Here is a 12358-nt window from a genome sequence, read left to right as displayed (position 1 = left end):
CTCATGGCCACTACCTACCAAGATCAAGAAATACAATTGCTTCCTGGTTCTTGAAGTGCACTGTTCTTCAGAAAGCTCTGGCCAAGCTCTCCTAAAACATTTCCAGACCACAATCTGCCTCTGCCTTCAACCCTGCAGAGACATTCGCTTGAATAGCTGGAGAGCCAATACTAAAGAAAAGCTTAGACAAGACACTTCATTCAATAACAAAATCATAGGATATGTCAGGAAATTTTATCTCTATTTAAAGGATGGGAAATAATTCAAATGAAAATTGTCTTAAGGTAAAATGGTGATCCATAATTCAGTCAAATGGAGCCTTTGTGTTCATGATAAATCAATGCCTCCCCTCTATGACCAAAAGCACATGCTCCCAATCAGACTTACTGCTCAGTTTCTATTCTCTCAACCCCTGTTAGTCCCTGAAAACCCTCTCGCCTTCATTCCAAGGTTAGACTCACCCCTTCCTCTCTCAGCTTTGAACCAAAATAATCATGTATATCCTGTTCCTTTTATCTCCCCAGTTGTCCCATGATTTCCAGAATGTGATCTTGGTATCAGCAGTACCCATGAGACCTGGCCAGCCCTTTGTAGTGGAGTTGCTTATATCCTCCTTTCTAGGGTGACCGTGGCTTTGAGACTTCATCAAGCCAAACACCCAGTCCCCAGGTTAGTTACTCACATCCCTGGAGTTTTCTCTATTTGACTTCCTCTGGTTCTTTCACCCAAAAGAAGGGGGATTTATACAGGACCCTTCAGGAAGAGCAACACAAGATCAAACATGAACAACATGGAGGCACGACGAGGAGTGTTGCCACTGAGAGCCCTCCCACTGGGAGCCCTCTTTCCCTTCAGATTCTCTGTCACCCTGCTTTTCCCCCGGACACCTCAGCTTCCCTTGACCTCTGCCCAGCAGACAAACACTATAACTCCTCCAGTGAATGATTTTTCCCTGTTCTCTGGCCCAAGGGAGCTTTCCAGATTGCAGGGTGCTTAGTGGAAGAGCGTTTGTTTCATGTCCTCAGAGGATAACTAATAGAAGAATATAATGCATATTCTGAAAAGAAAACAAGGCCCAAAATAAGTTTATCTGATTTTTAGAGATTGATTCCTACTTGTTTGATTTTCAGAAATAGAATTCATTCTAAGCAAGTAAATAATAGCAATATTAGGAAAATCTATGGCTGCTAGGTGGTTGAGCATCAGATCTCTTTGGAACAGTTACTTTGTACATGCTTATCTACTCAGGTTTACAATATCAACAATACCTCTGACTACCCCTTAAAATTATGAAATTACAAATTATTGGGTATATTTTAAAGTATGCACAGTATATAAGGTATTGCTCTTTTTTAAATATAATCTTCAATGCACTTTATAATTAGCATTGTTTCCCCATCAGTACAAAGGAAATATTAAGACACAGATACAGTAACTTGCCATCAACACTTATTTGGTAATTATATTTCATTAAGATGTTCAAATACACCAGACTCAAATATATGTATCTATTACATAGGAAATCCCTTTCACTTTAATATATACTGACTATAGGAATTAAAACTTTCTGAAAGGAGAAAATAAAAGCAAACTCACATTGCCTTAGCTTCCATTGTTTACAAACAAAAAGCTGGTGGTTAGGACACCATTGCAACTTCCTGAATAATACTAGGTACATAGGAAATAGAGGTACATCTTATAGTACATAATAACAGGGATGTACTTGTGTGTTCGAACTGAATTGGAACCAAAGAACCAATTTTTGAACAGATTTCGCTTTCCAAGTACACGTGTTTGAAAATGGAAACCATCAGTGATTCCAACTTTACATCTCCTCAAATGAGCTGGAATCCATTTTGACTAAAGACAGACTCCATTTCAGGTATGAGCACACGATCCAAGTTGAGTGGATTCATCAGTGGCTCAGAGGTCAGTGTATTGCATATTAACAATTGCTTCCATAGAATGATATAAGGAAAACAGTTGTGAGAAAATAAGACATTGCACCCAACAGTTGGTTTCTCCTGCAGAGGGTCTGGTAGGATATGAAATTGGAAATGTAGGTCAGAATCTAAGGAAAGAAAAATCCCAAATCTATATTCTCTGCCCAGACTTATCTCTGATTCAAATACTAGTTTATTCAAACCATTATATTCATCAGAAAATAAATCTTTTCTTGGACATCCTTGCTAGAAATTGAATAGTTAGGTAAAGTTAAACTTTGCAACTTCTCTATTTAGACTGTGTATGGAGTTACAAATAGCTGTGAAAAGAAGAGAGGTGAAAAGTAAAGGAGAAAAGGAAAGATATAAGCATCTGAATGCAGAGTTCCAGAGAATAGCAAGAAGAGATAAGAAAGCCTTCTTCAGTGATCAATGCAAAGAAATAGAGGAAAAGAACAGAATGGGAAAGACTAGAGATCTCTGAAAGAAAATTAGAGATACCAAGGGAATATTTCATGCAAAGATGGGCTCAATAAAGGACATAAATGGTCTGGACCTAACAGAGGCAGAAGACATTAAGAAGAGGTGGCAAGAATACACGGAAGAACTGTACAAAAAAGATTTTCATGACCCGGATAATCATGATGGTGTGATCACTCATCTAGAGCCAGACATCCTGGAATGTGAAGTCAAGTGGGTCTTAGAAAGAATCACTACAAACAAAGCTAGTGGAGGTGATGGAATTCCACTTGAGCTATTTCACATCCTGAAAGGTGATGCTGTGAAAGTGCTACACTCAATATGCCAGCAAATTTGGAAAACTCAGCAGTGGCCACAGGACCGGAAAAGGTCAGTTTTCATTCCAATCCCTAAGAAAGGCAATGCCAAAGAATGCTCAAACTACCACACAGTTGCACTCATCTCACATGGTAATAAAGTAATGCTCAAAGTTCTCCAAGCCAGGCTTCAGCAATACGTGAACTGTGAACTTCATGATGTTCAAGTTGGTTTTATTTTTTTTTCTCATATTAACAAGGTATTTATTTATTCATTTATTTATTTATTTAAATTTTAAAATCTTTAATTCTTACATGCGTTCCCAAACATGAACCTCCTTCCCACCTCCCTCCCCATAACATCTCTCTGGGTCATCCCCATGCACAGGTCCCAAGCATGCTGTATCCTGCGTCAGACATAGACTGGCAATAAAGTTGGTTTTAGAAGGCAGAGGAACCAGAGATCAAATTGCCAACATTTGATGGATCATGGAAAAAGCAAGAGAGTTCCAGAAAAACATCTATCTCTGCTTTATTGACTATGCCAAAGCCTTTGACTGTGTGGATCACAATAAACTGTGGAAAATTCTGAAAGAGATGGGAATACCAGACCACCTGACCTGCCTCTTGAGAAATCTGTATACAGGTCAGGAAGCAACAGTTAGAACTGGACATGGAACAACAGACTGGTTCCAAATAGGAAAAGGAGTACGTCAAGGCTGTATATTGTCACCCTGCTTATTTAACTTCTATGCAGAGTACATCATGAGAAACGCTGGACTGGAAGAAACACAAGCTGGAATCAAGATTGCCGGGAGAAATATCAATCACCTCAGATATGCAGATGACACCACCCTTATGGCAGAAAGTGAAGAAGAACTAAAAAGCCTCTTGTCGAAAGTGAAAGAGGAGAGTGAAAAAGTTGGCTTAAAGCTCAACATTCAGAAACCGAAGATCATGGCATCTGGTCCCATCAGTTCTTGGGAAATAGATGGGGAAACAGTGGAAACAGTGTCAGACTTTATTTTTGGGGGCTCCAACATCACTGCAGATGGTGACTGCAGCCATGAAATTAAAAGATGCTTACTCCTTGGAAGGAAAGTTATGACCAACCTAGATAGCGTATTCAAAAGCAGAGGCATTACTTTGCCAACAAGGTCCATCTAGCAAGGCTATGGTTTTTCTTGTGGTCATGTATGGATGTGAGAGTTGGACTGTGAAGAAGGCTGACCAGCGAAGAATTGATGCTTTTGAACTGTGGTGTTGGAGAAGACTCTTGAGAGTCCCTTGGACTGCAAGGAGATCCCCCCAGTCCATTCTGAAGGAGATCAACCCTGGGATTTCTTTGGAAGAATGATGCTAAAGCTGAAACTCCAGTACTTTGGGCACCTCATGCGAAGAGTTGACTCATTGGAAAAGACCCTGATGCTGGGAGGGAATGAGGGCAGGAGGAGAAGGGGACAACCGAGGATGAGATGGCTGGATGGCCTCACTGATTCGATCGACGTGAGTCTGAGTGAACACCGGGAGTTGGTGATGGACAGGGAGGCATGGCGTGCTGCAATTCACGGGGTCCCAAAGAGTCAGACGTGACTGAGTGACTGAACTGAACTGAACTGAATGCCGTCAGGCGAACCAAACTGTCCAGGTTAGCTAGGGCATCTTTGAAGTTGTCTGGTTTGCTCAAGGGCCAGAATTCCTGAACCCAAGTTGGAGTGGTTAAAGAGGCAGTGAATCAGCAGACCCCAGGTTTGCGTCCGTATTTGCTTCATCCTTAGGCCATAGATAATGGGGTTCAGAGATGGTGGGATGATCAGATAGAAGTCGGCTAATAGCACTTGGGTGCACAAAGGCACTATGTCCTCCCCCAGCCAGGCCACATAGATGGATGCCATCCCAGGCAGGTAGTACAGAGCCATAACACATACATGGGAGCCACATGTACTTAATGCTTTTAACTGAGCATTCTTCGAGGACAAACTGAATACTGTCTGGAGAATCAGGATATAGGAGGCAGCAATAAAGGCCACATCAGAACCCACAATAATGGAGGAAACAATCAGGCTATAGAGACTACTGGGCCTGGGGTCAGCACAAGCCAACTTGGCCACAGCCATGTGCTCACAGTAGGAATGGAGAACCACGTTGGAGCCACAGAAGGGCAGATGACTCACCATCCAGCTCAGTGGAGTCATCGACATAATAGCTCTGATGATGATAGTCACACTCATTCCCAGCATCACTCGAGGTGTGAGAATTCTCTTATAGTGTAGGGGCTTACAGATGGCCACATAGCGGTCAAAAGCCATGGCCAGCAGTAGCCCCGTCTCCACAGCTGCGGCTGCATGGACAAAATACATCTGAGTGAAACAAGCATTAAAGCTGATGGCGTTGTCTCCTGAGGAGAAGATGCTCACCATCTTGGGCACCACCGAGGAGGCCATAACCATGTCCATGGCAGCCAGAACACACAGGAAGCAGTACATGGGCTCCTGTAGAGTGGAATCCACCCAGATGACGGCCACTATGAGGGTGTTTCCTAACAGGGCTGTGGTATACATGGTGCTCAGTGAGAGAGCCAGCCAAAGATGAAAGGACTGCAAACCTGGGATACCCACCAGGATGAAGGTGGCAGGGGCTTCTGCTGTATGGTTGTAGGGTGACCCCAGCATCACAGATGAGACTGCTTTCCTGTTAGTGTATAAAATTAGGTAAGAAAAGGATACAGTCCTGTAAGATGTGTTCCCAGCTCTGGTGTTAAAAGAGCCTGATATTATTCTCAACTCAGTGGGCCGCAGATTTAAGGAACTGACATGTGACAAAGTTTTCCTGCTCCACCTTCCATCATTCTCAGTATTCTTTACCTTATGAATTTCTATCATTGTTCAAAGACCATGAGTTACCTCCTTTGGGTAGTCCTCTTTACTTCCTGCCCCATCTCATGACAAAACTAAATTAGGTAGCTTCAAAGCTTTTATGGGCTCTCATCTATACTTACCTCTGAGGGACCTAAACTGATCATTCCAGTACCAAACCTATGACTTTATTGTATTCAATCATGTGTGTCTTGTTCATGGACTTATAAATTATACCAAGTGTGTGACCCAGATGTGTGTGCACAAGTCCATTAATAGAGGATATGTGTGCTCATAATAGCAAAAAGTTGAATGAATGAAAAATCAGAGGAAAGAATGTTTCTTTTAGTTCTGAATGTTCGGTTCCTAATATATAATCATTGTTGAGTGAAACAATGAACTTCGTAGATTTAACATGTAAGGTTTTTCATCTTCTCCTTCCTGAAACTCCCACTACCCTAATACTACATCTCTCAGGGCCCCAGGCTAGTGGGTCGCAACACTGATTGTGTGACTATGTTGACGTTACGGTACTCAAATAAAGCCCAAGAACTCTTTCCCAGGTGTGAAGGCAACCTTAAATAAGAGTGCTTATTTGCCAAGCCTCTAGACTAGCCAGTTGTTAGTTATCACCTCCTCCTGTCCCTTCCTTCAGTCAGGGGCTAAAAGGCTAAGAACTTTCCAGATCCTTGGACATTGTCTTCACTTGATCGTTCTTGGATTTCTCATCACTTCTGGCTCCTCCCTAAAAAGTTGAGTAGGTAAGATTGAGGGAGAATTGACTTCAGAATCCCATCAATGGCAGTAGTCAGAGCATTAAACCAACAGTTACCTGGTTCTCAGTGCTAATCAGCCAACACACCTTTGTCCCTTCCAGTTACCTCCTGGAGAGCCTACCACTGATTGACTCCACACCCAGTTACCAACAGAAACCTTGATGAGAGTCCTCAGAAGTTTTCTAAGATGCCAAACTATGGGATATAATTGAAAATTATGGTCTTTATTGAAACAAAAAAACAACACCCTAAACATAAGAAATGCCTTATAATGGAACAGACTGAATAAACTAATGAGCTCTGTTTTATAGTCAGAGAACCTAACTGCATATAACCACTGGGGGAGACATCTTCAGTGAGAAGATCATGAGAAGATAAAGGAAAGCTTTTTAAAGTAGAATAATAGTGTAGCATGAAAAGAAAATTATTCAGGATATCATTAAGACTGCTATGTGTTTCCTGGATGCCATAAAGCCAAGACTGAGCATCTTTCCTTAAAGAGTTGAAGAGAATCTGAGGAATCAGAATGGCTCCTCCTGCTATTTACCTCTGATCCGCGATCTTCCTCTCTGGATCCCCCTGTATAAATCTACCTTTCTTCTGAGAGAAGTCTCATCTAGTGCCTGCCCATCCCTCCTCTCGAGCCTTGGCAAGTTGTCACAGGTCATACTTTTCATTTCTATGAGGTTTTAGTTCCCTCATTCCTTTTTCTTCTTGCTTAGCAGTGCTAGAGATTTACATGTATTAATGGTCTGGCCCACTGGCAGAACATTTGGTTTGGTGGGTCTGTTTATTACTACCTTACTCTTCAGTCTGCCGTTACTGAAAAAATTTGCTAAGACCAACAATTACCTCCATCACTGACATGTTGCCAGTACAGTGTTTTCAGACTTTATTTTACTTGACCTATCCAGAACATTAACACTGTTGCCTGCTTCTTATTTTTTGGTTAACTTTTGATTGAAATATAGCATCCATATGGTAAAATGGACAGTCTAAGTTTTATCTGTGAGACATGAACACACCCTCATGGCCACTACCTACCAAGATCAAGAAATACAATTGCTTCCTGGTTCTTGAAGTGCACTGTTCTTCAGAAAGCTCTGGCCAAGCTCTCCTAAAACATTTCCAGACCACAATCTGCCTCTGCCTTCAACCCTGCAGAGACATTCGCTTGAATAGCTGGAGAGCCAATACTAAAGAAAAGCTTAGACAAGACACTTCATTCAATAACAAAATCATAGGATATGTCAGGAAATTTTATCTCTATTTAAAGGATGGGAAATAATTCAAATGAAAATTGTCTTAAGGTAAAATGGTGATCCATAATTCAGTCAAATGGAGCCTTTGTGTTCATGATAAATCAATGCCTCCCCTCTATGACCAAAAGCACATGCTCCCAATCAGACTTACTGCTCAGTTTCTATTCTCTCAACCCCTGTTAGTCCCTGAAAACCCTCTCGCCTTCAATCCAGGTTAGACTCACCCCTTCCTCTCTCAGCTTTGAACCAAAATAATCATGTATATCCTGTTCCTTTTATCTCCCCAGTTGTCCCATGATTTCCAGAATGTGATCTTGGTATCAGCAGTACCCACGAGACCTGGCCAGCCCTTTGTAGTGGAGTTGCTTATATCCTCCTTTCTAGGGTGACCGTGGCTTTGAGACTTCATCAAGCCAAACACCCAGTCCCCAGGTTAGTTACTCACATCCCGGAGTTTTCTCTATTTGACTTCCTCTGGTTCTTTCACCCAAAAGAAGGGGGATTTATACAGGACCCTTCAGGAAGAGCAACACAAGATCAAACATGAACAACATGGAGGCACGACGAGGAGTGTTGCCACTTTCAGAGCCCTCCCGTTGGGAGCCCTCTTTCCCTTCAGATTCTCTGTCACCCTGCTTTTCCCCCGGACACCTCAGCTTCCCTTGACCTCTGCCCAGCAGACAAACACTATAACTCCTCCAGTGAATGATATTTCCCTGTTCTCTGGCCCAAGGGAGCTTTCTAGATTGCAGGGAGAGACAGGTGCTTAGTGGAAGAGCGTTTGTTTCATGTCCTCAGAGGATAACTAATAGAAGAATATAATGCATATTCTGAAAAGAAAACAAGGCCCAAAATAAGTTTATCTGATTTTTAGAGATTGATTCCTACTTGTTTGATTTTCAGAAATAGAATTCATTCTAAGCAAGTAAATAATAGCAATATTAGGAAAATCTATGGCTGCTAGGTTGAAATTAAAAGACGCTTACTCTTTGGAAGAAAAGTTATGATTAACCTAGATAGTATATTCAAAAGCAGAGACATTACTTTGCCGGCTAAGGTCCATCTAGCAAGGCTATGGTTTTTCCAGTAGTCATGTATGGATGTGAGAGTTGGACTGTGAAGAAGGCTGAGCACCGATGAATTAATGCTTTTGAACTGTGGTGTTGGAGAAGACTCTTGAGAGTCCCTTGGACTGCAAGGAGATCCAACCAGTCCATTCTGAAGGAGATCAACCCTGGGATTTCTTTGGAAGGAATGATGCTAAAGCTGAAACTCCGTACTTTGGCCACCTCATGCGAAGAGTTGACTCATTGGAAAAGACTCTGATGCTGGGAGGGATTGGGGGCAGGAGATGAAGGGGACGACTGAGGATGAGATGGCTGGATGGCATCACTGACTCAATGGACATGAGTCTGAGTGAACTCCGGGATTTGGTGATGGACAGGGAGGCCTGGCGTGCTGCGATTCATGGGGTCACAAAGAGTCAGACACGACTGAGCGACTGAACTGAACTGAACTGAACTGATGGCTGCTAGGTGGTTGAACATCAGATCTCTTTGGAACAGTTACTTTGTACATGCTTATCTACTCAGGTTTACAATATCAACAGTACCTATGACTACCCCTTAAAATTATGAAATTACATATTATTGGGTATATTTTAAAGTATGCACAGCATGTATACAAGGCATTGTTCTATGTGCTCATTTTGAAATTTAATCTTCAATGCATTTTATAATTATCATTGTTTCCCCATCAGTACAAAGGAAATTTTAAGACACAGATACAGTAACTTGCCATCAACTCTTATTTGGAAACTATATTTTATTAAGACTTTCCAATACACCAGAGTCAAATATATGTATCTCTTACATATGAAATCCCTTTCTCTTTAACATATACTGACTATAGAAATTAAAACTTTCTGAAAGGAGAAAATAAAAGCAAACTCACATTGCCTTAGCTTCCATTGTTTACAAACAAAAAGCTGGTGATTAGGACACCATTGCAACTTCCTGTACAATACTAGGTACATAGGGAATAGAGGTACATCTTATAGTACATAATAACAGGGATTTACTTGTGTGTTCAAAATGAATTAGAACCAAAGAACCAATTTTTGAACAGATTTCACTTTCCAAGTACATGTGTTAGAAAATGTCCACCATCAGTGATTCCAAGTTTATATCTTCTCAGATAAGCTGGAATCCATTTTAACTGGAGACAGACTCCATTCCAGGTATGAGCACATGATCCAAGTTGAGTGGATTAATCAATAGCCCAGAGGTCAGTGTACTATATATTAACAGTTGCTTGCATATAATCATATAAGGAGAACAGTTGTGAGAAAATCAATCAGACATTGCACCCAACAGTTGGTTTCTTCTGCAGAGGGTCTGGTAGGATATTACATTGGAAATGTAGGTCAGAATCTAAGGAAGGAAAAATCCAAATCTATATTCTCTGCTCAGACTTATCTCTGATTCAAATACTAGTTTATTCAAACCATTATATTCATCAGAAAATAAATCATTTCATTGACATCCTTGCTAAAATTGAATAGTTAGGTAAAGTTAAACTTCACAGCTTCTTTACTTAGACCTTGTATGGTGTCAGGTGAACCAAACTGTCCAGGTTAGCTAGGGCATCTTTGAAGTTGTCTGGTTTGCTCAAGGGCCTGAGTTCCTGAACCCAAGTTGGAGTGGTTAAAGAGGCAGTGAATCAGCAGACCCCAGGTTTGCGTCCGTATTTGCTTCATCCTTAGGCCATAGATGATGGGGTTCAAAGATGGTGGGATGATCAGATAGAAGTCAGCTAATAGCACTTGGGTGCACAAAGGCACTGTGTCCTCCCCCAGCCAGGCCACATAGATGGATGCCATCCCAGGCAGGTAGTACAGAGCCATAATCCCCACATGGGAGCCACATGTACTTAATGCTTTTAACTGAGCATTCTTCGAGGACAAACTGAATACTGTCTGGAGAATCAGGATATAGGAGGCAGCAATAAAGGCCACATCAGAACCCACAATAATGGAGGAAACAATCAGGCTATAAAGACTACTGGGCCTGGGGTCAGCACAAGCCAACTTGGCCACAGCCATATGCTCACAGTAGGAATGGAGAACCACGTTGGAGCCACAGAAGGGCAGATGACTCACCATCCAGCTCAGTGGAGTCATCGACATAATAGCTCTGATGATGATAGTCACACTCATTCCCAGCATCACTCGAGGTGTGAGAATTCTCTTATAGTGTAGGGGCTTACAGATGGCCACATAGCGGTCAAAAGCCATGGCCAGCAGTAGCCCCGTCTCCACAGCTGCGGCTGCATGGACAAAATACATCTGAGTGAAACAAGCATTAAAGCTGATGGCGTTGTCTCCTGAGGAGAAGATGCTCACCATCTTGGGCACCACCGAGGAGGCCATAACCATGTCCACGGCAGCCAGAACACACAGGAAGCAGTACATGGGCTCCTGTAGAGTGGAATCCACCCAGATGACGGCCACTATGAGGGTGTTTCCTAACAGGGCTGTGGTATACATGGTGCTCAGTGAGAGAGCCAGCCAAAGATGAAAGGACTGCAAACCTGGGATACCCACCAGGATGAAGGTGGCAGGGGCTTCTGCTGTATGGTTGTAGGGTGACCCCAGCATCACAGATGAGACTGCTTTCCTGTTAATGTATAAAATTAGGTAAGAAAAGGATACAATCCTGTATGACGTGTTCCCAGCTCTGGTGTTAAAAGAGCCTGATATTATTCTCAACTCAGTGGGCCACAGATTTAAGGAACTGACATGTGACAAAGTTTTCCTGCTCCACCTTCCATCATTCTCAGTATTCGTTGCTTTACTAATGTCTATCATTATTCAAAGATCTTGAGTTACATCCTTTGGGAAGTCTTCTCTACTTCCTGACCCATCCCATGCCAAACCTAAATTACATAGAGGGACTCATCCATGCTGACCTCAGAGGGACCTAAATTGACCTTTTAAGTACTCTACCTGTGATTTTCTTATATTCAGTTATGTGTGTCTTGCTCATGACCTTATCCCTTATGCCAAGAGTGTGACCCACAGCTGTTGTGTACACATCCATTAAAAGTAGATATATGTACTCATTATAGCAAACAGTTGAATGAATGGATGGATGAAACAGAAACAAAAGAAAGGTTTTTTGTTTTACTTTTGTATGTTCAGTTCATAATATTTAATAATTGTTGTGTGAAACTTCTTAAGATTGAACAGGTAACATTTTGTAGCTTTTCCTTCCTCAACCTCTCAGTGCCCTAATATTGCATTTCTCAAGACATTAAGCTAGTGGTTTACCGCACCAATTGTGTGAGTGTGTTTACTTTACGATAGTCATTTATAGCCTGAGGACTCTTTCCAGGCAATCTCATATGAAGTGTGGTTATTTACTAACCCTGAACACTAGCCTATTGTTATCATTCACCTCCTATCCCTCCCCTCAGTCAGGGGCATATAGGCTAAGAACTTTCCATATCCCTGGACACTGCCTTCACTTGTTGTTGTTCAGTCGCTCAGTCATGTCCCACTGTTTGCAACCCCATGGACTGCAGCACACCAGGCCTCCCTGTCCATCACCAACTCCTGGAGCTTGCTCAAACTCATGTCCATTGAGTCAGTGATTCCATCCAACCATCTTGTCCTCTGTCATCTCCTTCTCCTCCTGCTTTATATCTTTCCCAGCATCGGGGTCTTTTCTAATGAGTCAGCTCTTC

The 12358-nt window shown here is 42.0% G+C and overlaps 2 protein-coding genes across 2 annotated transcripts; both read right to left on the bottom strand.

The window, feature by feature from the left end:
* LOC102173403 (olfactory receptor 52I1-like) lies at positions 4369–5452 on the bottom strand. Its single transcript, XM_005689936.2, has one exon. It carries the CDS (start codon positions 5389–5391, stop codon positions 4369–4371), a length of 1023 nt encoding a protein of 340 aa, XP_005689993.2. The 5' UTR covers positions 5392–5452.
* On the bottom strand, positions 10248–11285 carry LOC102173954 (olfactory receptor 52I1-like). Its single transcript, XM_005689938.3, has one exon. It carries the CDS (start codon positions 11268–11270, stop codon positions 10248–10250), a length of 1023 nt encoding a protein of 340 aa, XP_005689995.2. The 5' UTR covers positions 11271–11285.

The sequence above is a fragment of the Capra hircus genome, chromosome 15, assembly GCF_001704415.2.
Source record: "Capra hircus breed San Clemente chromosome 15, ASM170441v1, whole genome shotgun sequence".
Classification (NCBI taxonomy): Eukaryota; Metazoa; Chordata; class Mammalia; order Artiodactyla; family Bovidae; genus Capra; species Capra hircus.
This window is presented reverse-complemented; position numbering and strand designations above follow the sequence as displayed.